The sequence below is a fragment of the Pristis pectinata genome, chromosome 21 (assembly GCF_009764475.1).
Source record: "Pristis pectinata isolate sPriPec2 chromosome 21, sPriPec2.1.pri, whole genome shotgun sequence".
Classification (NCBI taxonomy): Eukaryota; Metazoa; Chordata; class Chondrichthyes; order Rhinopristiformes; family Pristidae; genus Pristis; species Pristis pectinata.
Window position 1 is genome coordinate 3,056,601 of NC_067425.1, and position 24,942 is coordinate 3,081,542.

General features: G+C 48.3%; 1 protein-coding gene across 9 annotated transcripts in view; it reads left to right on the forward strand.

Annotated features, from left to right (window-relative positions):
* Window positions 1–24,942, forward strand: part of LOC127581457 (transient receptor potential cation channel subfamily V member 3-like) — a 38,778-nt gene that overhangs the window by 10,495 nt on the left and 3,341 nt on the right. For 7 of the 9 annotated variants that reach the window (XM_052035890.1, XM_052035891.1, XM_052035895.1 and 4 more), the window contains exons 4-15: window positions 632–784; window positions 4,886–5,026; window positions 6,434–6,714; window positions 8,049–8,225; window positions 8,641–8,799; window positions 12,304–12,396; window positions 15,176–15,249; window positions 17,388–17,553; window positions 19,006–19,072; window positions 19,567–19,838; window positions 20,882–20,979; window positions 24,626–24,702. In XM_052035890.1, coding sequence (XP_051891850.1) covers window positions 632–784; window positions 4,886–5,026; window positions 6,434–6,714; window positions 8,049–8,225; window positions 8,641–8,799; window positions 12,304–12,396; window positions 15,176–15,249; window positions 17,388–17,553; window positions 19,006–19,072; window positions 19,567–19,838; window positions 20,882–20,979; window positions 24,626–24,702 — 1,758 coding nt within the window. The remainder of the gene's footprint in view (window positions 1–631; window positions 785–4,885; window positions 5,027–6,433; window positions 6,715–8,048; window positions 8,226–8,640; window positions 8,800–12,303; window positions 12,397–15,175; window positions 15,250–17,387; window positions 17,554–19,005; window positions 19,073–19,566; window positions 19,839–20,881; window positions 20,980–24,625; window positions 24,703–24,942) is intronic. The other 2 variants (XM_052035897.1, XM_052035899.1) reach the window with 1 other exon arrangement.

The window sequence follows — 24,942 nt, forward strand, 5'->3', positions numbered from 1 at the left end:
ACACTTGCAGCAGCATCACAGACACACAGCATCGGAGAAGCAGTGTTGTCTCCAGGGATAATTGAGACATGGGTGGGGGTGGGTGGAGGGAGGATTGTGTAACTGAGGGAAGGAGAAGAGGCAGAGGAATGATTGGAGGGAGTGGAGATGGATGGAGGGAGTGGAGTGGGTAAGAGAGTGCAGCGGGTAGTGCTGCTGCCTCAGCCCAGAGCCCCGGGTTCAATCCTGACGCACGTTCCCCCTGTGACTGCGTGGGTTTCCCCCGGGTGCTTAGGTTTCCTCCCACATCCCAAAGATGTGCGGGCTGGTGGGTTAATTGGCCACTGTAAATTCCCCCCAGTGTGTGGGTGAGGGGCAGAACCTGGGGGGAGTTTGATGGGAAAGTGGGAAGAATAATTTTAAAAATGGGATTGGTGCAAATGGGTGGTTGATAGCATGGACTCGGTGGGCTGAAGGGTCTGTTTCTCTGCCAGAAGTGCTGTCCCTCTAATGGGAGAAGGGGAGGGAAGAGGCGAATGAGGGAGGAATGGAGGGTCGGCAAGTGTGGGTGGCGGGGAGGAGCCGGGGAGGAGGGGATATTGGGGAGGGGAAGGAACGGAAACCTTGGCTAATAACTGCTGTTCTTGTACAGACTATAAGACGGGGAAGACCTGCCTGATGAAAGCCTTGCTGAACCTGAACAGCAACACACAGGAAATGGTTAAGAAGCTGATTCTGGCGGCAGAGAACAATGGTTGTTTAAACCAGCTGATTAATGCTGAGTATATTGACAAAGATTATAAAGGTGAGTTAATCCAGAGCCTCGGATTTCCCTGGGCCTGGAGCTGTGTGCAGATGGGAGGTCGGTTAATGCGGGGGACAGGAGGGCGGAGGTTGTACCGGGTCACGGTGTGCTCCCTCGGTCTCTGTATCCACAAAACGCCAAACCCTGCGGATACTGGAAAGCTGAAATAAAAGCAAAATGTGCTGGAAATACTCAGCATGTCAGACAGCATCTGTGGGGAGAGAAGAAAGAGCTGAAGTTTCAGTTGATGACCTTTCATCAGAGCAGGGAAACGTTAAGCAGTGAAACCATTTGCAGAGCAAGGGTCAGATGACGAGGGTGAAGGCTGGCTCTGGTGTGTCCCAACCTACGTCGTCGTGGCCCTTGCCCTTGTCTGCTCTGCACTTTCTCTGTAACTGCAACACTACATTCTGCAGTCTGTATTTCTTTTTACTTCCTTGATGTAGTTATGTGTGGCATGATCTGAATGGATAGCATCCAAACAAAAGCTTTTCACGGTACACTTAAACCAATCCTATCCAAAGTGCAGATCAAAGTAGTGAAACCTGAGATAACAAGAGCAGAACCTGGCTGCTGTGAGAAGGGAATGTGTTTCCCTGAATTCCTGATGCACCTGACCTTCCCTTCCTGCCCTTCACCCTCTCAGATGTGGTCACCACTGACTGCAGACGTGACATCGACCATCTCAGTTTTGCCAGTACCCTCACTCGCTCTTGCTCCCCCTTCTGAGCCCTGCAGATCTGCCTCCACTCACTTGGGACCACTCCTGACATCATCAGACCCACTGACGAGGAGGATCTGTTATCACTTGTGATCTGACCTCTGACTTGGGAGGCTAAATGTCGGCTCTCGGCTTCACACCTCCCTCTGGACCATGAGCCCACCATTCACCATCAGGCTATTGTGTCTCACCCCATCACCAGCCTCATTCCCTCCAGGGTCCATGATCTCGTAGCCTGGGTCTACCAACTCCCCAGCATCTGCAGATAGGACTGTCTGGGTGGACCCGTTGTTTCAGTCACACATCAGACTCAGTTTAAACACGCTGCTGTTTACATCGACTATACTGAGGTCAAGAGGGTTGAGAGCTTCAAGTTCCTAGGAGTGAACATCACCAATAGCCTGTCCTGGTCCAACCACATAGACACCCCGGCCAAGAAAGCTCCCCAGTGCCTCTACTTCCTCAGGAGGCTAAAGAAATTTGCCATGTCTCCGTCAACCCTCACCAACTTTTATCAATGCACCATAGAAAGCATCCTATCTGGATGTATCACAGCTTGGTACGGCAACTGCTCTCCCCTTGACCTGCAAGAAACTGCGGAGAGTTGTGGGCACAGCTCAGCACATCACAGACACCAGCCTCCCCTCCATGGACTCTGTCTACACTTCTCACTGCCTCGGTAAAGCAGCCAACATAATCAAAGACCCCCAATCACCCTGGACATTCTCTCTTCTCTTTCACCCCCCACCCCCCGCCCGCCCATCAGGCAGAAGATACAAAAGCCTGAAAGCACGTACCACCAGGCCCAAGGACAGCTTCTACCCCGCTGTTATAAGACTATTGAATGGTTCCCTAGTATGATAAGGTGGACTCTTGACCTCACAATCTACCTCATTATGGCCTTGCACCTTATTGTCTGCTCTGCGTTCTGTTATTTGTTTTCCTTGTACGACCTCAATGCACCGTTGTAATGAAATGATCTGTATGGCTGGCATGCAAAACACAGTTTTTCACCGTACCTCGGTACATGTGACAATAATAAGCCAATTTATTTAGTCTGCTCTTGCCTCGCAGAACGTTTCTTCCTGTTAGACTCTATGCCATTCCCACCCGTCTCCTTGTGGGCCAGGCCAGGCCCCCCACTTCTCGCCTCTTTCTCTGTTCCATTGATGATGTTGCTCCTCCTTCCTGCATTTGTACAAAACCAGTTTCATCAGCTTTGCTGCCAGTTTCCACACCTGCTCTCCCTTTCACAAGGCCTGAAATTGACTCTTCCCTTTCTTGACTTCTCCATCTCGGGGAAGGATGAGCGACCAATATCCCTCGCCTCCCCTCCTCCCACCCTGCCTCCTGTTCTTCTCCCACTTACTCCGTCCCTGTCGTGTCTCTTCCCCCAGTGATCTGAGGTGTCTTCCTTCCTTGTGGTTACCCTTTTCCCATAAATGACAGGGCTCCTCTATGTCTCATACATGCCTCAGCCGCTCTCCCAGTGCAAGGATAGGACACCCCCCCCCCCCCCCCCCCCTCGCCTCCCGCCCCACCAGTCTCAACTTCAACAAAAATGACTTCCGCCACCTTCAACAAGATTTGATCACCAGGGACGTCTTGGTCTCCCTCCTACTCCCTGGTTCACTGGTGGTCGTAGAGATACAGCATGGAAACAGACCCTTCCGTCCACTGAGTCCGTGCTGACCAGCAGCCACCCGTTCGCTCTAAGCCTACACTAACGCCATTTTATTCTCCCTACAACTACTCCTAGATTTCACCACTCAACCTACACACCAGGGGCAATTTACGGTGGCTAATTAATCTACCAACCTGCACGTCTTCGGGATGTGGGAGGAAACCAGGGAGAACTTGCAAACTCCACACAGACAGCGCCAGAGGTCGGAATCGAACCCTGGTCACTGGAGCTGTGAGGAGGCAGCAGCACTACTAACTGAGCCACTGCAAAGCTCTTTTTTTTCCCGCCCACATTGACTCCCCTTCTCGTGGCACTTTCCCATACAACTGCAGGAGATGCAACACCTGCCCTTTCACACCTCCCCTTCCCACCAGCTAGGGTCCCAGCCTGTCCTTCCAGGTGAAGCAGTGATTCACTTGCAGTTCTTCCAGTCTAGTGAACTGCATTCGCTGTCCACAGTGTGGCCTCCTCTGCACCGGAGAAACCAGACGTAAATTGGGTGAGTTCAGTCACTGAGTCATACGGCATGGAAACAGGCCCTTCGGCCCAACTGGTCAATGCTGACCAAGATTCCCATCTAAGCTGGTCCCATTTGCCTGCGTTTGGCCCATATCCCTCTAAACCTTTTCCAACCATGTACCTGCCCAAGTACTTTGTAAATGTTGTTAAGAGTCTGCAGGGCTGACCCAATGTTTCCCGTTGCCTGGCACTTTAATTCCCTGTCCCTCTCGCACTCTGTTCTCCCTGCCCTCTACCTCTTGCACCGTTGCAACAAAGCCCAATGTAAGGTTAAGGAACACCTTCCAATTTGGCAAATTAGTCTTCAGAACTTAACAGTGAATTCAACATTTTCAAAGAATCCCAGCCTTGAACTTTCAGCATCTTTTCTCTCCTTCTGCTATCTCAGGCTGAATCTGTCTCCTCTGATTTACACCTTCCCCACCCTCCCTCAGCAGATACCACCTCCAGTCAGTCAGTCACAGTCCCATCCACCTGGATGGATCCATGCAACTGGACACCAGCTCCGCTTCTAACTTCCTGAGAAAGGATCATCGACCTGATCCGCCCACCCTGTGTTTCTCTCCACAGGCACTGCCTGACCTATGAAGGGTACATGGGTACCAGAGTCAGAGTGACAGGCGTCCACTCGGTTGGGCATGAGGCAGTTAGCTGGCAAGTGAGCAGAGTGTAGCATGTGGTGCTGGGAAGGTGACTGGGTAGATGCTGGGGCTGTTTCCTCAGGCTGGAGAGCAGGGGACGCGGTCTCAGGGTAAGGAGTCGGCCAAGTTGGACCAAGATGTGGGGTCCTTGTTCAGAGGGTCCTGCTCTTCTTACCGAAGCAGATGAGCTCACATCCCCTTTGTTAACGTTCCAGCTGCCTCCTCCCTTCCCTTCACCTGTGCACCGTTGCAGATGCTTTGTCATCCTGGACATCTTGCAAGGGCAGGGGGCCAGGAAGTGGCCCCTGTGGTAGCTCATGACCAGCAGTCGGGCTAATGGGGAGGGGGGCTTGTGCTGGAAGAGTCTTTGGGGTAGGGAGAGTGGTTATCAAGGCAGGGATGGTTTAAGGTGGGAAGGGAAGTTGGTTGAGGGGGGTGTCTGTGGACAGGAAGCTGAAGGTTGGGGGTTTTTGGTGACTCTGAGGTGCGATCGCCAACTTGGGACTGGAGACGTTTGGTCCTGTTTTCTCTCTGAGGTCAAACAGCCCTCCACATCGCCATCGAGAGGCGCTGCCCAGACATCGTGCGCCTCCTGCTGGAGAAAGGGGCTGACGTCAACGCACGGGCCACGGGAAAGTTCTTCAAACTGAGCAGAAAGCGGTGTGGCTTTTACTTTGGTGAGTTCCCCACAGTCAACGACATTCCAGTTCCTCAGGGGATCACTGGTGAAGGCAGCCCTCGATGCCCATCCCTGACCGTCTGTGAGAAGGAGGGTGGTGAGCCTGTGTAGCTGAAGGTGCCCCCACACTGCTGTTGGGGAGGGTGTCCCAGCCCTTTGACCCAGTGATGACGAAGGAACGCTGATAGATTTCCGGGTAAGGATGGTGTACGACTTAAGAGATGTTGGTGTTCCCATTGACCTGGTGCCCTCTTCCTGAGATCGAGGTCGGGGGTTTGGGAGGTGCTGTTGAATAGCCCGAGAAAGCAGTTTGTTAAACAGCAAACTGAATGTCAGCTTTTTTTCCTCAATGACACAGAAGGAGGTGACTCCTCGGGGAGTGATCCCATCAGACCCATTCCCCCCCCTCTCCATATCTCCCCGTGCCCCTGCAGCTTATTCCCTCTCGCACAAACCCATCATCTCCCATTTGATTCTTCTGTCAATTGCCTACTCCAGGGGGAATTTACAGCAGCCAATCAACCCAAGAGTCCTTCTCTGGGATGTGGGGGGAACCCACGCAGTCACAGGGTGAGAGAGTGCAAAGAATCGGGTTTATTATCACTGACATATGATGTGAAATGTGTTGTTTTGTGGCAGCAGTACAGAGCAGGACAAAAATCTATAAATTACAAAAATAAATAGTGCAAAAAAAAAGAAATAATGAGGTTGAGTTCATGGGTTAATGGACCGTTCAGAAATCTGATGGCGGAGGGGAAGAAGCTGTTCCTGAATCGTTGAATGTGGGTCTTCAGGCTCCTGTACCTCCTCGCCGATGGTAGTAACGAGAAGAGGGTATGTCCCAGGTGGTGAGGGTCCTTGGTGATGGATGCTGCCTTCTGGAGTCACTGCCTCTTGAAGATGTCCTCGATGGTGGGGAGGGTTGTGCCTGTGATGGAGCTGGCTGAGTCTACAACCCTCTGCAGCCTCTTGCGATCCTGCACATTGGAGCCTCCGTACCAGGCGGTGATGCACCCAGTCAGAATGTGCCAGAGGTCGGGTTTGATCCTGGGTCTCCGGAGCTGTGAGGCAGCCGCTCTATCTACTGCACAGCCCATGGGATGTGATGGGGGGAGACTCTTCCCTCTGGCGGAAGAGCCTAGGGCCTGAGATTTGGAGCCAGGCCCTTGGTGCTAATGGAAGGAAGCACGTCCTCTTCCCCCAGGGGAGCGGGAACTTGGGACAACTGTCAAACCCTGTTGAGGCTGGGGGTCCATTGGAAATTTATTGTTGGGTTGGTTGGGGTTGAGGGACACGGAACCCATGTGGGGAGGGGGAGCTGAGGTCTGGGTTCAGGTTGGCCGTGTCTGGTGACCAATGGGACAGGTTTGGAGCTGTCACTGCCTCTAACTGTCACCCACCCCAGGTGAACTACCACTCGCCCTGGCTGCCTGCACCAACCAGCCCGAGACTGTGTCACTTCTCATGTCCTACCAAGGAACCAAGGTCGGGGAACAAGATTCCGAGGGGAACACTGTACTCCATGCGCTGGTCACGGTAGCTGACGACACTGAGGACAACACCAAGTTTGTCACAGAAATGTACAACAAGATCTTGATCGAAAACAAAGGCGGCAATCTGGAAGAAGTCAGGAATGTGAAAGGGCTGACCCCACTGCAGCTCGCGGCCAAACTCGGCAAGTTTGAGGCAAGGATTCATCCAGAACTCTGCAGAGCCTGTGTTGGGGAGTTCAGGTTGGGTTAAGGGGTAGAGATGGGTTAAGGTAGGTTTGGGTCACACTGGGAGACCACAGTAATAGATATCCCTTGAGTTCCTGCTCAGATTCAGCCAACGTAACAAACAAGTACTCGTCGTCACACAGACAAATTTACATGTACTCGTGTGCACACACATACATGATTGCAGATGTGCACAGATTTACAAACAGATGAAAAACTCGATGATGCTGGAGGGACTCAGCAGGCCAGGCAGCATCTGTGGAGAAAAGCAGGCGGTCAACGTTTCGGGTCAGGACCCTTCTTCAGGACTGAAGATAGGAAAAGGGGAAGCCCGATATATAGGAGGGAAATGCTGAGCAGTGATAGGTGGACAAAAGAGGGGTGGCGGAGGGGGGGGGGGCACAGGGTGGTGATAGGTAGATGCAGGTAAGAGATAGTGATAGGCAGGTGCGGGGAGAAGGGGATGGGTCAAAGGTATGGAGAGAAAAAGGGGGGGTAGGAAAAAGAGCGAGAGGCCAGGAAAGGGAAGAAGAGAATGGATTGGGGGGGGGGGGGGGGGGGAATTACTTAAAGTGGGAGAACTCACTGTTGATGCCGTCAGGCTGCGAGGTTCCAAGACAGAAAATAAGGTGCTTTTCCTCCCGTTTGCGCTTGGAATTCTCCCGGCAGCAGAGGAGGCCGAGGACTGACGTGTCAGTGATAGTGTGGGAGGGGGAGTTGAAGTGACTGGCAATGGGGGGGATAAAGATCGCGGTTACGGACAGAGCGCAGGTGTTCTGCGAAACGGTCACCTAGTCTGCATTTGGTCTCAGCAGTGTAGAGGAGGCCACGCACGGAGCACTGAATGCAGTAGATGATATTGCAGGAGGTGCAGGTGAATCTCTGTCTCACCTGAAAGGACTGTTTGGGTCGCTGGATGGAGGTGTCACACACAGATGTTCATTCAGAATCATGAGGGAACATGCAAGTGCACTCATGCACTCAGTGCAGAGGCACACATGCACGTACACAGATGTACCCGTGACTGAACACTGCTGCGGCTGACGTTGCCTCTGAGTCAGCGCAGAGAAACTCCTCTGTGAAGTGTGACTTTGTGCACGGCTGCCCTCTGCTGGGGAAACAGTGCAGAGTTGGTGTCAGAAAGTGCAGGCTCACCACCTTGACTGCAGTGGCAACCCTGTCGAAGCAGTTAATGACTTCTTACTTGATACTTCCCCCCTGTGACAGTGCAGCACTCCCTCTGCACTACCCAGATGGGCTTCGCTGGCCTGCTGCAATAGCTGACATGTTCTACTTTTGCAGATATTCCGGAATATTCTCAATCGAGAGATAATAGACAAGCAGCACAGCAAACTCTCCAGGAAGGTCACAGACTGGGCTTACGGACCAGTTTCCTCTTCGCTGTATGACCTCACGGGAGTGGATACCACAGAAAAGAAATCTGTTCTGAAGATTGTGGTGTTTAACACCAAAATCCAGGCAAGCTTGCTCCAACATGTCCTGGGTCCACCCATGTAACCCTCCCGGAATAGCAGAGTCCTCTGTAGTATCTCAGCTCAGCACCAAGCCACCTCACTGCTCCCATTCACTCAGTGACCAGGTATCATGTTTACAGTTTATCCCCACGGTCACCCCGGTTTCACCCTGTCGGAGACATCACCTCTCCCCACCCTCCCTGCGGCTTTACAAGCTTCTATTGTCTCCTTCCCAGTTCTGAAGCAGGATCTTCAGCCCAAACATTGACTCTGTTTCACTTGTCACAGATGGGGGGCTGACCCACTGAATATTTCCATCACTTCCTGTTTTAGTTCACCTCGATAGTGGCCCAGGTTTGACGTCTTCAGTTCCACGCCCAGATAATTCTAACTATTTCTTCCCCCCTCCCCTTCATTAGAACCGCCACCTGCTGCTGTCTGTGGAGCCTCTGAACACTCTGCTCCAACAGAAGTGGGAGAAGTTTGCAGTCTACATGTTCACAGCCAGCTGCGTGCTCTACATACTGTACATAACCATTTTCACCACTATCTATTATGACCAATCACACACACATGAGGTAAGCAATTCCTCTGAACGGGAGTCTTGCATTTTGTTGAACCATCTGCGAGGTGGACAGGGTGGTGAAAAAGGCATTTAGCACGCTGACCTTTATTGGTCAGGGCATTGAGTATAAGAGTTGGGACATTATGTTACACAAGTCGTTGGTGAGGCCGCACTTGGAGCACTGTGCACAGTTTTGGTCACCCTGTTATAGAAAAGACATGGTTAAACTGGACAGTGCAGAGACGATTTACAAGGATGTTGCCAGGACTCGAGGGCCTGAGTCATAGGGAGAGGTTGGCCAGGCTGGGTCTTTATTCCTTGGAACACAGGAGAATGAGGTGCCACTTATAGACACTTTAAACACTTATAGAAGTGTTTAAAATTATGAGAGGCATAGATAAGGTGGACAGTAACAGTCTTTTCCCCAGGGTAGGGGAGTCCAAAACTAGGGGGCATAGGTTTAGGGTGACCTTTTAGATTTAAAAGGGACCCGAGGGGAAAATTTTTCATGCAGAGGGTGGTGAGTATATGGAATGAGCTGCCAGAGGAAGAGATTAAGGCAGGTACAACAGTATCATTTAAGAAGCACTTGGATAGGTACATTGGAGGGATATGAGCTGAACACAGGAAATTGGGACTAGCTGGGTGGGCACCATGGTCGGCATGGACTGGTTGGGCTGAAGGGCCCGTATCCGTGCTGGATTGCTGTGACTCTATGAAATAGTGACATTTGTGGTAATAGAAATGAAGATGCTTGAAATACTTGGCAGATCAGTGGTGAGAGGGCTAAGTTTTCAAGTTGTAGAGATATACGGCATGGAAACAGGCCCTTTGGCCCAACTCATCCATGCCAACCAAGTTGCCCAACCAAGCCAGTCCCATGCAGGTCAATGCTCTTGTTGTAAACGTGGGTGAACAGAGGGATCTTGTTGATTCACAAGGTGAACTGGTGTTACTCACCCAAGCTACTCTGACAGCACCTCCCAAACCCAAAATCATTACCACCAAGAAAGGAAAAGGCAGCAGGTGCATGGCAATGCTACCACCCACAGATTCCCTTCTAATTCATCCACCATTTCCGGCTTGGAAATATATCACCACTCCTTCATCATCACTGCGTCCAAATCCTCGAACTTGCTCCCCAACAGCACTGTGGGAGCACCTTCACCGGAAGGACTGCAGTGGTTCAGAAAGACCACTCACCACCACTTTCAGGGGCAAACAGGGATGGGAAATAAATGCTGGCCTTGCCAGTGATGCCAGATTCTGGAAGATGAGCGATCAGAAGTAAGCATGCAAGAACAGCTAGCTGTCGGAAGATGGAGGGTACTTTGGCCTTCAGTGCAACTGGAGGATAAGAGGAAGGAAATCTTGGCCAGGGCTAAGGTGAGATCACATCTGGAGTACTGTCTCAGTGTCAATGGTGAGTGAAGGATATACCCTGGAGTCAGTGCAGTGTAGACTCAACAGAAGGATTGCCCTGTGAGAAGAGAGTGAGTGTTTGCCCTCCATTCATTGAAGAATGAGAGGTGGTCTCATTAAGACTCTTAAGATCCTGGGAAAGGTTGATGTAGTTGGTGTTGGAGAGGGGAACAGTCTCCTGAAAAGAGTTCAGATATTTCTGTTGGAGTCAGCCTCCTCAGTGGGCTGCGAATCTTTGGAATTCTCTAACCCAGGGTGCTGAGGTAAGACGTTGAAAGTATTCAAGGCTGAAGGTAGCTGAATTTTTTAACATTAAGGAACTTGCGAAATAGTGGAATATGGAGTTAATGATTAGTACAGGCTGGAGGTGCTGAATGACCTCCCCCTGTATGCTTATGTTCCTGTGTAACGTAGGAAGCCTGGCATCCAGGTTGCACAGCAGCAAAGTGGTGATAGGATCAGGGGTTGATTGATGGGTAAATATTGACTCCAGGAGCACTCCCCTGCAATGGGGGTGATTACATTGCCCTGTACAGCCCATCTCTCCTTTGTTGCCTGATGGCGTCAGAGACCCAGGTTCAATCCTCACCCCCGGTGCTGTCTGTGTGGAGTTTGCACGTTCTCCCTGTGACTGTGTGGGTTTCCCCTGGTTGCTCTGGTTTCTTCCCACATCCCAAAGATGTGCAGGTCGGTGGGTTAATTGACCACTGTAAATTGCCCCCAGTGTGTGGGTGAGGGGTAGAATCCGGGGGGGGGCGGTGGATGGAATGTGGGGATTAGTATAAATGAAGGTTGGTGCAGGCTCTGTGGAATGAAGGGCCTGTTCCCATGCTCTATCACTGTATGACAGTGCACTACTCCTTCAGTACTGGCACTGGAGTGACAGTCTGCATTCGAGGTCTACAAGACTGGAAAACACTGCCTTCTGAGTCCTGCACATCTGTTGTGGGCTTTCGGTGCTGTTGTAAGTTTTACCAGTGTGCGCTCTCTCTGCATCTCATTGGGAGCATACTGAGCACAGCAAACGATTCAAAGGAGCTGAGGCATGTTTGAGGTAGAGTTTGGCATCTACAAATTGGGTGGTGGAAGAGACCTGGGATTAGGGTCTGAGGGTTGGAATAGATGCTGAGGTGATCTCTCCCTCTCCCTCAATGTCAGCAAAGCAGAAGAGCTGGTCGTTGATTTTAGGAAGCAGGGTGAAGCGCACACCATCTATCAATGGTGCTGAGGTGGAGATGGTTAAGAACTTAAAGTTCCTAGGTGTAAATATCACCAACAATTTGTCCTGATCCCACCACATAGATGCCATGGCCAAGGAAGCACACCAACAACTATACTTCCTCAGAAGGCTAAGGAAATTCGGCATGTCTCCGATGACTCTCACCAATTTTTACAGATGCACCATAGCAAGCATCCTATCCGGATGCACCACAGTTTGGTATGACAACTACTCTGCCTAAGACCTGCAGGAAACTGCAGAGAGTTGTGAATGCAGCCCAGTATATCAGGGAAACCAACCTCTCCTCCATTGACTCTGTCCATACTTCCTCCTACCTTGGTAAAGCAGCCAACATAATCAAAGACCCCCTCCCATCCTGGTAATTCTCTCTTCTCCCCAATTCTATCGGGCAGAAGATACAAAAGCTTGAAAACACACCACCAAGCTCAAGGACAGCTTCTGTCCCGTTGTTATAAAACTCTTGAATGGACCTCTTGTATGATGAAGATAACTCTTGATCTCTCAACCTACCTTGCCATGGCCCTTACACCTCATTGTCTGCCTGCACTGCACTTTCTCTGTAATTGGAACACCATATTCTGCATTCTGTTATTGTTTTCCCTTGTACTACGTCAATGTAGTTATGAATGAAATGATCTGTCTGGATGGCACACAAAACTTTTTTTTCTGTGTCTCGGTACATGTGACAAGAATAAACTAATTATTAATTAACAATTACCCATCCTGGCAGAAACGTTCTACATTATCAGATAAAAACAAATGTTTTTAGAGCATTTTGCCAAGCATTTCTCAGCCAAGCAGCAAAAAGTCCTTGTACTTTATGGTATTAAATACAGTGAACATGTGTATTTTCAGTCTCTCTTTCAGATGAATGCTACAACCACTTCACAGCAGTTCAGTGGACGAGTTTTAATTCTACTGTGGGCTTGTGTTTTATTGATCATGGAAGTAAGTAAAAGTTATGTATTTTACATTGCACTGTACAGCATGCAGGTTACTGCGAAGATGCTCTATAGAGGCTGTGTCCAAAAGTAAGGAAGTCTCACTGCAACTGTATGATCTCAGGGCATACTCTGCTGGGTGCAGCTCTGGTCTTGTAAACCAAGGAAGGGTATGCTATCTATAGAGGAGGTGCAAATGAGGTTCACTGCGTTTAACATGGAACAGTGCAGCACAGGATCAGGCCCTTCTTCAACAATGGGCACTACCCTAATCACTGGAGTTTTGCAACACCATGCACAGTTTGATCACTGCACTGAAATTGACCTTTTTGTTCTAGTTGTGTTCTTGTAAAAATTGTTTACTCTTAGCAGTGTAGAGGAACAGAGGGATCTTGGGGTCTACATCCATAGATTCTTCATAGTTGCCTCGCAGTTTAGTAGGGTTGTTAAGAAGGCATATGGTGTGTTGGCCTTCATTAGTCGGGGTATTGAGTTCAAGAGCCACGAGGTAATGTTGCAGCTCTATAGAACTCTGGCTAGACCACACTTGGAGTATTGAGTTCAGTTCTGGTTGCCTCATTATTGGAAGGATGTGGAAACTTTAGAGAGGAGATTTACCAGGATGCTGCCTGGATTGAAGAGCATGTCTTATGAGGATAGGTTGAGTGAGCTCGGGCTTTTCTCTTTGGAGAGAAGGAGGATGAGAGGTGATTTGATAGAGGTGCACAAGATGATAAGAGGCATAGATCGAGTGGACAGTCAGAGACTTTTCCCAGGGTGACAATGGCTAACACAAAGGAACATAATTTTAAAGTGATTGGAGGAAGATAAAAGGGGGACGTCAGGGGTAACTTCTTTACACAGAGAGTGGTGGATGCATGGAACACACTGCCGGCAGAGGTTGTGGGGGCAGATACATTAGATAGCCACATGAATGATAGAGAAATGGGGAGCTGTGTGGGAGGGAAGGGTTAGATAGATCTTAGAGCAGGATAAAATGTCAGCACAACATTGTGGGCCGAAAGGCCTGTACTGTGGTGTTATTGTTCTATATGGAAATGCGGAGCACGCCTTATGAAATCGGGTTGAGGGAATTCGGACTTTTCTCCTTGGAGAGACGGAGGATGAGGGGGGACCTGATTGAGAGGTATTGATAGGGTAGATAGTCAGAGGCTCTTCCCCAGGGCTGAATTGGTGGTCACAAGAGGACATAGATTTAAGGTGCTGGGGAGTAGATATCGAGGAGATGTCAGGGGTAAGTTTTTTTTTACTCAGAGTGGTGAGTGCATGGAATGGGCTGCCGGAAACGGTGGTGGAGGCGGATATGATAGGGTCTTTCAAGAGACTGTTAGATCGGTACATGGAGCTGAGTAAAATAGAGGGCTATGGGTAAGCCTAGTAATTTCTAGGGTAGGGACATGTTCAGCACAGCTTTGTGGGCCGAAGGGCCTGAATTGTGCTGTAATTGTTCTATGTTTAATTTATGTTTTTCTTATGCTGCTTGTATAATGCTGTGTAGCTGTGATGCTGCTGCAAGCAAGTTTTTCATTGCACCTGTGCACACGTGTGCATATGACAATAAATTTGACTTTGATCCATATCCCTCCATTTTCTGCATATTCATGTATCTGTCTAACAGTTTCTTAAACACCAGTATTGTACATGCTTCCACCACTATCTCTAGCAGTGCATTTCCAGGCACCTACCACACTCTGTGCAGTATGAAAACCTACCCCTTCTCACCTTAAGTGCATGTTCTCTAGTATTCCACACTTCTACCCTGGGAAACAGGTTCTGACTGCCTACCCTATCTATTACCTCTCATAATTTTATAAACATCAATCCAGTCTCTCTTCAGTTCTGACAGTCCAGAGGAAAGAATCAAAGTTTGTCCAACCTCTCCTTATAGCTCATACCTTCTAATCCAGGCAGCATCCTGATGAACCTCTTCTGCACCCTCTCCAAAGCCTCCACATCCTTCCTGTAATGGGGGCGACCAGAATTGCATACAATAATTGGATGAAATAAGGATTGGATATAATGGGCCCACATTCACTGGAGAAATGACATTTCACTTAAATGTATAAAAGTCGTTTGTTGGTGCTTTTTATATTTCTGAGCACTCTTCCAACCTGCTGCCTGTCTTTGAGGAATTGTATGCCCTCTACTTTTGCCAGATGATTTAGGACAGCACAGTGCAGCTGGTAGAGCCACTGCCTCAGAGACCCGGGTTCAATCCCGACCTCTGGTGCTGTCTTTATGGAGTTTGCACGTTCTCCCTGTGACCACGTGTTTCCCCCCCGCATCCCAAAGACGTGCGGGTTGGTGGGTTAATTGGCCACTGTAAATCGCCCCTACCGTGTCAGTGAGTGTAGACCTGAGGGGAGTTGATGGGAATGTGAGAGAGAATCAAAAATGGGACCAATGTAAGATTAGTGTAAATGGGTGGTTGGCACAGACTCGATGGGCTGAAGGGCCCATTTCTGTGCTGTATCTCTCTCTTACTGATACTGTCCAACTTAAGATAACCACAGATGGTGAGTCCTCCCTCTAGATTGTTTCTTTCTCACTGGAATGTTTCATGGCCAGTTTTGTGGTGTTAGACTGGTTGGGTTGAAATGTTTTGTTATCTTTGGTACTTTTGTCCAATTTTGCTTCTATGGAGCCGGTTGGGTTGGTTTGATGAGCTGAATTTGGGGTGGGTTGGGTTAGTTTTATAATTGGCTGATTGTCCTGTTATGGTGGTGCTGACAATTAAGAACCCGTTTCCTTTTTAACCTTTGCAGGTAGTGATGATTAGCCAGCTGCGATTCTCAGACCTCCAGTCAGTGGTGACAGAAGCCTGGTTCCACATCCTGTTGTGAGTTTCTTGTCAACACCCAGGTCTTTCTGTTTTGTCTTCAATCCCTGCTGCAAAAATACCTCTGTAGACAAAGGAAGGTTAAAAATGTGCTCCCCACTCCAGCTCTGGAGTGTGTTATCTGGACAGGCACATGGAGCGCTCACCTCTGCTTTCTGCCAAGGCAAAGGCAGCAACAGCCACTGCATCTGCCTCCTCCCAGAGCAGATCTCACGTACTCTGTGCCCCCCATCTGTCCTTCCATGTCACTGACAGAACATTGATCCAGTGTTTTCTTCCATTCAGGAGCGCACTGAGGAGCCAGATTCTTGGCACAGTCCCTCACCTTTTCTATTTGGGCCAGTGGCTCTTACCCACCCTTGGTGTTACAGCCACACAGGTTGATAGGGTGGTAAAGAAGGTGCGTGGTATGTTTGCCTTCAGTAGTCGAGGCACTGAGTTTGAGAGCCAGGAAGTTATGTTACAGCTCTATAAAACTCTGGTTAGGGCACATGTAGAGTTTTGCATTCAATTCTGGTCACCTCCTTATAGGAAGGATGTGGAGGTTTTGGGGAGGCTGCAAAGGAGGTTCACCAGGACGCTGCCCGGTTTGGAGGATATGTGCTGTGAGGTGAGGTTGGACAAGCTGGGGCTGTTTTCTCTAGAGCAGCAAAGGATGAGGGGATATTTGATAGAAGTTTATAAAACTATGAGGCATAGATGGAGTAGACAGGATTGATATGTCTCGCACTAGAGGCCATGTATTTAACGTGAGAGGGGGAAAGTTCAAAGGAGATGTGCGGGGCAAGTTTTTTTGACACACAGAGTGATGGGTGCCTGGAATGTGCTGCCAGGGGTGGGTGTGGAAGCAGATAGCATCGGAGTGTTTAAGAGACTCTTGGACAGGCACATCACAAGACAAAGGAGCAGAAGTAGGCCATTCAGCCCATTGAGTCTGCTCTGCTACCTCACCATGAGCTAAATTATTCTCCCATCTAGCCCCAATTCCCAGCCTTTTCCCCATATCCCTTGATACTTTGACTAATTAGATACCTATCAATCTCCTCCTTAAACACCCTGCACATGAATATGAGAGAAGGGAGGGATATGGTCAATGTGCTGAGAAGAAGGTTGATTAGGAGTTAATTAATAACATTAATTAGAATTCATTGGTTTAACTAGTTTGGCACAACATTGTGGGCTGAGGGGCCTGTCCCGGGCTGTGCTGTTCTACGTTACCATCAGTGGGAGTAGGTGGATGTTCCTTCAGACAGTGGGAGGGCCAAACATTCCCTCCAGATCTGTGAATCAGCTGAGATGCTGTTTGAGTGCCATCAAAGGCACCCACCAGCCAGGATGCCTCGTACCTGTAGGATATTGAAAGAGCTGGTCAGTGGAGAATGTTCCCAATATTTATCCCTCCATTTCCAACAAAAACCATTTGGCCATTTTGTTGTCTATGGGATGTCACTATGCACAAAATTGGCTGGTTCACCTACACTGCAGTGGTTATGTGGAATTTCCAATAACATGCTGGTGACAGCAGCGTACAAGATGCTTTCCTTCAATAGCTGGGGACTAAGATAGGGAGGTCTTGATGCCACCATTTAAAACATTGGTTAGGCCACTGCTGGCTGGTTCTGGTCACTGCATTAAATGGCAGGCCGTTACACTGGAGAGGGTGCAGAAGAGATTCACCAGGATGGTGCCTGGGATGGGCTGTTTTGATTGTGAAGAGAGACTGGGTAGGCTGTATGTTTTCCTTGGACCAGAGGAGGCTGAAGGGGGATCTGAGCGAGGTGTACAAAATCATGAGAGGCGTAGATAGGGTAAAGATTAAGAAACTTTTCTCCATGACAGAGGTTTCTAAGGCCAGAGGTCATTTGTTTAAGGCAAATAACAAGAGGTTCAAAAGGGGATCCAAGAGAATTTTTTTCACCCAGAGAGTGGCGGTGGAGGCAGAGACTCTCACAACACGTGAGCTCAAGTCACCACAGCATAGTAGGCTGTGAGCCAAGTCCATGGACACTACACTCTGGGCCAAAGGGCCCATTCTGTGCTGAATGACTCTGATGCTTCACTTACTGTGGAGTGCTCTGGGAGAGGCAGAGGTTGGAGCTGGCAAGGTATAAATGGAAGGATGTTCTTTGGTCTTGCAGCTTCTTGCAGGCTGGGCTGGTGGCTTGCTCCGCCGTATTGTACTGGTTGGGTGCAGACCTCCACCGAGCAACGCTGATGGGGGCCTTGGCTCTCGGCTGGATTAATGTCCTGTACTACACCCGGGGATTCCAGAGCATGGGAATCTACAGCGTCATGCTGCAAAAGGTAAGCGCTCTGTAATCGGGCACGTGTGATTGAAAGGACAAAACGGGACAGCGGAGTAGTCAGTGAGCAAAGCTGGCGGCACAAGGGGGAACCGGTGTTCGAATTAATGGACGTTGAAAATAGAGACCATAGCGAGGAGATGGGAAGTGTAAATGAAGGGGAATTTAGCAAGGATCACAATGAAAACCACTTGCATTTGTAAAGCAACTGGCAAAAGGCTTTAGGACCTTGGCAGCAGAAGGCACAGCCCACAGCCACCAACCACCGGCAGAGGAACAGTGGGACAAAGCAAGCTTGAGGAGGTAACAAACCAAGCACGTAATAGAGGTGGTAGCAGAAACAAAAACTTTGCAGACTATAAATAGAGTACACATTTTACAGGAGGATACAGATAGCTGCAGGTGTGGGAGTGCCAACATACAACAATGTGGTTCCTCACACTCCACACCAATCAGTCTCCCTCCAGTTGCTTCCTCCACCTGCTTCCTTTGTGATGGCACGTTACCAAGACCAAAGTAAAGGGGGCAAGAAAGGACTTTTCTTTTCTACCCCCCCCCCCCCTTCGTTCATTTATTGGGATCAGGGCATTGCTGGCAAGGTCATTGTGACCCGTCCTTGATTATCTTTGAACCAAGTGTTTGGGCCACTTCCAGGGGCACTGGAGACTCACACACACATGGGGAGGGTCTGAGTCAATATAACCCACACCAGGTTGGAGTAGCAGGTTTGCTCCTCCCAGGGATTCTGATGGTCAGGCTCGTGGTCTTGTAACTAGTTGTGTCTTAATTCCAGGTTGTTAACAATTTAGAACTTCACACCTTGGTCCAGGCATCTGAGTTATTCCAGGTATAACTGTCACTGCACCCAGGACTGAACTCTCCCCTTCCTACCCTGTTAAAATGGCAATGCCCAGATGTTTGGGGTACATCTGTCGATAGCTGAGCTCATAGTTTTTATTTGATAGTGTAGTGCAACCGTCCCAGAAATACCCTCTGTTTAAATTGAGCCTGAAATCAAGGTCCTGTCTCCCTGCTTGGAAAAGCAGCCCTCGCTGACCTTTAAAGAGAAGCAGGTTCTGTATTTACAGCCCCTTTTGGCCTCTCAGGTTGGCTTCACTTGTGGGATCTAGCTGTGCACAGACAGCAGTTTTATTCATCTGGACACCTATGATACTTGACATTGATGGGATGAGGTACTTTTGGACTCAGACAATGATATTAAATGAAATAAAACAAAGTGCAAGAAATAGACAGCAGGTCAGGCAGCATCTATAGAGAGACTCGGTTAACATTTAAGATCAATAATCTTGTCTATCGTAACCACCCTACTGAACACACAAGGAAGCCAACCCACAGTGCAGATTAGAGCTGCACTAAACTGTTTAATTTAGGTATCAGTTATCTTGTTCTGTATTCCTGCGATTGTATCACAGTTCTTATTTCACTCTTTCAGATCCTGTTAAGCGATGTGGTGCATTTCCTGTTTGTCTATTTGCTGTTCCTAATTGGTTTTTCTGCAGGTAAAATTTTTGAACTAAATTGTTCTTTTCTTTTGCGATGCTCAGATCAAGCAAAAAACACTCAGCAAGATGACAGCTAAGTCATATTCAATTGTACATTACGCCAGAGTCTGTCACAGATTTTACTGTCTATTTCCATTGCATCCTTATTTGCACTGGACTGCTGCAAGATTACTTGAACATCCAGTTTGGTTACATAAGTAAAATGATATCTTCCCCTAGCTTCAGCAACTAAAGTGCACCCAGCTGCACTGTCAGTGGCTGTAATAAAAGAAAATCGTGACAAGCACAGACAGGAAAAGGGCGAGAGATGTAGACAGAATGAAAATGATAAGACACAGTAAAGAGATAGGAACACAAGAATGGACAAGACTCTGCTAGGTAGGGGTGTGGGGAGCCCAAACAATGATGTGGGTGTGACTGCACTTGTGCATTAACCCAGAGAAGCTTGGTTCTTTCCTTGGATGTATTAATGCAAATTCTGCTGCCAACAGCTCTTGCCTCCCTGATTCAGAGATGTCACAACACAGGGAAGTGTAGCCCTTTTGACTCGTTCACCATGGCCATGCTGGAACTCTTCAAGCTCACCATCGGACTGGGAGACCTGGAAATCCAGAGCCAAGCCCTCTACCCAAATCTCTTCCTCTTCCTTCTGGTGCTGTATGTCGTCCTGACCTTTATCCTGCTTCTCAACATGTTAATTGCATTGATGGGAGACACGGTGGGGAACCTCTCCAAAGACAGCAAGAACATCTGGAAACTTCAGGTACCTTGGGCAATGCGCTGTCCCAACATCTGCACACCAGATGGAGGAGAAGCTTTTGCTTCTGAAGCTTCCTCCTTTCCCTTGCAAACCCACTGCCCCCCCCCCACTCCTTTCACCACACGAACATACACAGGCACTGCCTCATGTTTCAGGCATCATCCCAGTGGCTGAAGAGCAAGTGTTGCCAGCTAGGGTGACCACCCAAGGCACCCATACAGAACCAGACTGGGTTCACCCGATGTACCCAGATGCACACCTGCAGCAGGCCACCAGTGAACAGAAGGAGGGACTCTACTTTCCTCAACCCACTTCAATGCCACAACACACGGCTGGCTTCTGACCTGGCTGTGGTCAGCACACGATCAAATGGCAGAGCAGACTTGATGGGCTGAGTGGCCTAATTCTGTTCCTATATCTTATGGAAGCACTGTACCAGGCTGTGTCCAACCCTGGGCTAGAGCAGGATGGTGGTGGGGGGAGGAGTTATATTTACAGGGAAGGACTGGATATGGAAGGGGTGATCGATGGGGGAGGGGTAGTGTCACTGAGTGCTCCTGGCTCTTGATGTTGACCAAATGGTAAGACGGTACTTACTCTGATGCAGGAACTGCAGCCTTTAGATTTGCACAGCTCTGCATTAGAACAAGTAGTGCTTGTACACATAGGGCCATCAGAGGAGCTGAGAGCGAGACTAATATAAGCAAAGTTCAGCACAGCCTTAAAGGATTTGCTGAACTTTATGGGAACTCGTGTCATAGGCACAGATTTCTTCACTGATGTGCCAGGAGCCAATGGCCTGAGACTTGGGAGGACAGAGTTCTTTTAAAAAGTTTACAGAAAACTGGCCTAAATTAAATTTGGCTGCACTTGCACCCACGAGACCAGTAACCTCAGCTTCCACAGGGTGGCATATTCCTTAAATACTGAAGAACAGGTTCAAAATAAGTCAACAGAGGATTGTTGTCTTAGCTTGTGAATTCAACACAGGAAGTTCTGGTTTACTTATTTTGCTTTGTTCCTTTTCCCCCAATTCTTCTGACAAGAGAGCGAGAACCATTCTGAACTTGGAGGAGTACTTGCCAAAGTTTTTGAAGAAAAAATTTCAACTAGGAATAGTGCTCAATGGCAAGAGATACATCAGGTAACACACAGCTTGTGTATTTACAGTACATTCTCTCTCCCTCTCAATGTCTCACTAATTTGATTTAGATTATTGAGGTGGTAACTAAGGGCAGTAGACATTGTCAAGTATCTCACTAATGTCCATATAGACAAAGTTCCACATGGTAGGCTGGTCCAGAGGGTTAAGGCACATGGGATCTAAAATGAACTGGCTAATTGGATCCATAGTTGAACTTGGTGATAGGAGCAGAGGGTGGTGGCAGAAGGATGCTTTGATTGGAAATCTGTGACCAGTGGTGTACCACAGGGATCAGTGCTGGGACCTTTTGCTGTTTGTGATATACTGTATATTAGTGACTTGGATGTGACTGTTGAAGATATGATTAGTAAGTTTGCAGTTGCCATGAGAATTGGTGTGGATAGCGAGGATAGTTTAAGGATGCAAGCAGGATATGGATCAAATGGAAAGTTGGGAGGAACATTGGCAGATGGAATTTAATCCTGACAAATGTGGCAGATGAAGTTCAACCTTGTAAAGTGTGAAGTGATTCACTGCAGGAGATTGAATTTGAAGGCAGAATACAAGGTTAATGGCAGGACTCTTAGCAGTGTGGAGGAACAGAGGGATCTTGGGGTCCACATCCATAGAGCCCTCAAGGTTACCATGCAGGTCGATAGGGTTGGTAAGGCAGTGTATGGTGTGTTGGCCTTCAATGGTCGGGGTATTGAGTTCAAGAGCTGTGAGGTAATGTTATACTCTGGTTGGACCACACTTGGAGTATTGTTTTCAGTCTGGTCACCTCATTATAGGAAGGATGTGGAAGCTTTAGAGAAGGTGCAGAGGAGATTTACCAGGATGCTGCCTGGATTGGAGAGCATGTCTTATGAGGATAGGTTGAGTGAGTTAGGGCTTTTCTCTTTGGAGAGGAGGAGGTGACTCTATATTGGTGTGCAAGATGATGAGGCATAGATAGAGCGAACAGTCAGAGACTTTTTCCCAGGGCAACAATGGCTAACATGAGGGGGCATGATTTTAAAGTGATTGGAGGAAGATACAAGGGGGACATTTAGAGGTAATTTTTTTTTAAACACAGAGTGGTGGGTCTGTGAAACGCACTGCCGGTAGAGGTTATGGGGGCAAATACATTAGGGACATTTAAGAGACTCTTGGATAGCCTTCCATTTCTCTATCATTCATGTGGCTATGTGGGAGGGAAGGTTTAGATAGATCTTAGAGCAGGATAAAATGTCGGCACAACATCGTGGGCTGAAGGGCCTGTACTATGCTGTAGTGTTATGTTCTAAATGCGAGGTGATGCATTTTTGGAGGGCAAATAGGGGTAGGATATATCCAGTATATGGTAGGGTGCTAAAGGAATGTTGATGAACAAAGGGATCTTCGGGTTCAAGTCCATAGTTCCTGAAAGTGGCAAAGGTAGCATGCTTGCCTTCACAGGTCAGGGCACGGAATATAAAAGTTGGATGTTATGTTGTAATTTTACAAAACACTGGTTGGACTGTACTTGGAGCACTGTGCGCAGTTCTGGTCACCACACTATAGGAAGGACGTGGTTGCACTGGAGGGAGTACAGAGGAGATTCACCAGGATATTGTCTGGAGCCAAGGACTTTAGTTATGGGTAAAGATTGGATAGGCTGGGCTCATTTTCCCTGGAGTGAAGGAGGCTGAGGTGTGACCTGGGAAGTGTATAAAATCATGAGAGGCATAGATTGTCAGAATCTTTTTCCCAGGGGTACCAAAAACAAGAGGGCATAGGATTTTTTTTTTAAATCACACATACATTGTTGATATCAGGAACGTGTTGCCAGAGGAAATGCTGGAATCAGATACAATCACTGTTTAAAGGACATTTGGGACAGGCACTTATATAGGCAAGGCAGAGAAGCATACAGACGTAATGCAGGTAAATGGGATTCGTGTAGCTGGGCAAAAAGGTCAGCATGGATGTGGTCGGCTGAAGGGCCTGTTTCTGTGCCGTGTAACTCTGAACCCTAATGTGTCTCTGCAGGTGCAATGAATTTCTTTTACAGACTGTTATAAATTCTGCCATGTACAAAGCACAAAAACGGTCCAAGTCAGAAGTGTCTAACGATTTTCTCCATTTACCTAGATTAATGCAGCCCTAGTACTCATGATAAACTCAACTGTATCCACCTCCTTAAACATCCACTCCCAGTGGCACTCTGTGCCTGCAGTGTGACCATCTACAGCTACTCACCAAGGCTTCTTTCACAGTACCACCCTCTAGAAGCAAGTTCCATGCAATCACCATGCGTTCCATTCCAGCTCTTGGAAATGTACAGCTGTTCCTTCATCATCCTCATCTCCAAATCTTGGAACTCCCTCCCCAACACCTTCACCAGAAGGATTGCAGCAATTCAAGGTGGCTCACTACCACATTGTCAAGGGCACTTGAGAATGGGCAATAAACATTGCCCTTGGCTAAATGCCCAGATCCATGGTTTTTTTTAAAGAAAGTCACCATCATGTAGACAAGTTTGGAAGCTATGTTGCATCCAGAAAGATTGCAAGATCAAGGAATACTTGGTTAATGAGACTTGCAGGTAGTGCTTGAGAGAGAGAAATCCTGAAAAGACACAAACTTCCCAGTAGGTTCACCTCCACAGGTAGAGGTTGTCTCAGTTTTGAATTAATCTTACAGCACAGAGGCCAGTTATACATTTACCAGCACCTCTAATGCAAAGCCACACCCATACCTTTAATGCTTAAAGGCCAACAGCACATTGGCCTTTATTGCTTGGTACCTGTACAGTCATTCTCCACTTCTTTATGGAAGGCTATACTGACATTGCAGGAGAGATTCACAAGGCTATGGCCAGGCACAAGAGGCTGTTCTTTCATTGCCAGCTAAAAATGTTAGATCTGTATTCTTCAGTGTTTAGAGGAATCAATGGTGATTTTATTCAAAGATACAAGATCCTAAGGGAGGAATTGGCAGGGTGGATGTTGAGTGGGAGATCCTGAATGAATGAGGGAACATAGTTGCAAGATAAAAGGGGTAGTCACATTAGAGTAATAGAGAGAGAGAGAATGCACAGAAACAGGCCCTTCAGCCCATTGAGTCCATGCCAACAATCAACCACCCATTTTTACATTAATGCTATCCTAACCCATTTTATTTTCCCCACATTCCCATCAACTACTGCCAGATTCTACCACTCACCTACAAACTAGGAGCAAGTTGCAGCAGCCAATTAATCTACCAACCCGCATGTCTTTGAAATGAGGGAGGAAACCAGAGCGCCTGGGGGAAACCCACCCGGTCACGGGGAATGTGCAAACTCCACACAGACAGCACCAGAGGTCAGCATTGAAACACATGGCCCTGGAGCTGTGAGGCAGCAGCAATGAACTGGACCACTGTGCCTCCCTTAAAACTGAGGTGCAAAGGAATTGCTTCTTACAGAGGGCAGCAAATCTCCAGCATTCTCTACCCTGGAGGGGGGTATTTTAAGGAGCAGATAAATCTTTGAAAGATCAGGGAACCGAGAGCCATGTGGAACAGGCCGGGGTCCCACACTGAGCTTTGGCAGACTCCACCTCCTTTCATTCTGTCCTCCCTGAACTTCAAATGGGGGTCAAGTGATGTTGTTAAATTTCTGACTCTTCATCTCTCACATCAGGATCAACGAAGTGAACTGGACAGCGTGGAGCACGAGTGTAGCTCGCATCCGTGAAGACCCAGGAGAGGAGGAAGGAGGTAAATAAATAGGGAGAAAACAATCCCACTGGATGCAGAATTAAAATAACTGGCAAAAATTAAGTGGGAAAAGTGTATTTTTTTTTAAAAAGAGCAGGATCCTTTTACATTAGCTAGCTCTCATCCCCTCAGTATTCCATGTTTTGGAGCTACACCAAGGATTTCCACGTTAAGCTATCCTAGTACATTAAAATTTCCTGCACTGTGTTGGCAAATGTCAGCTTATCAGAGATGTAAGAA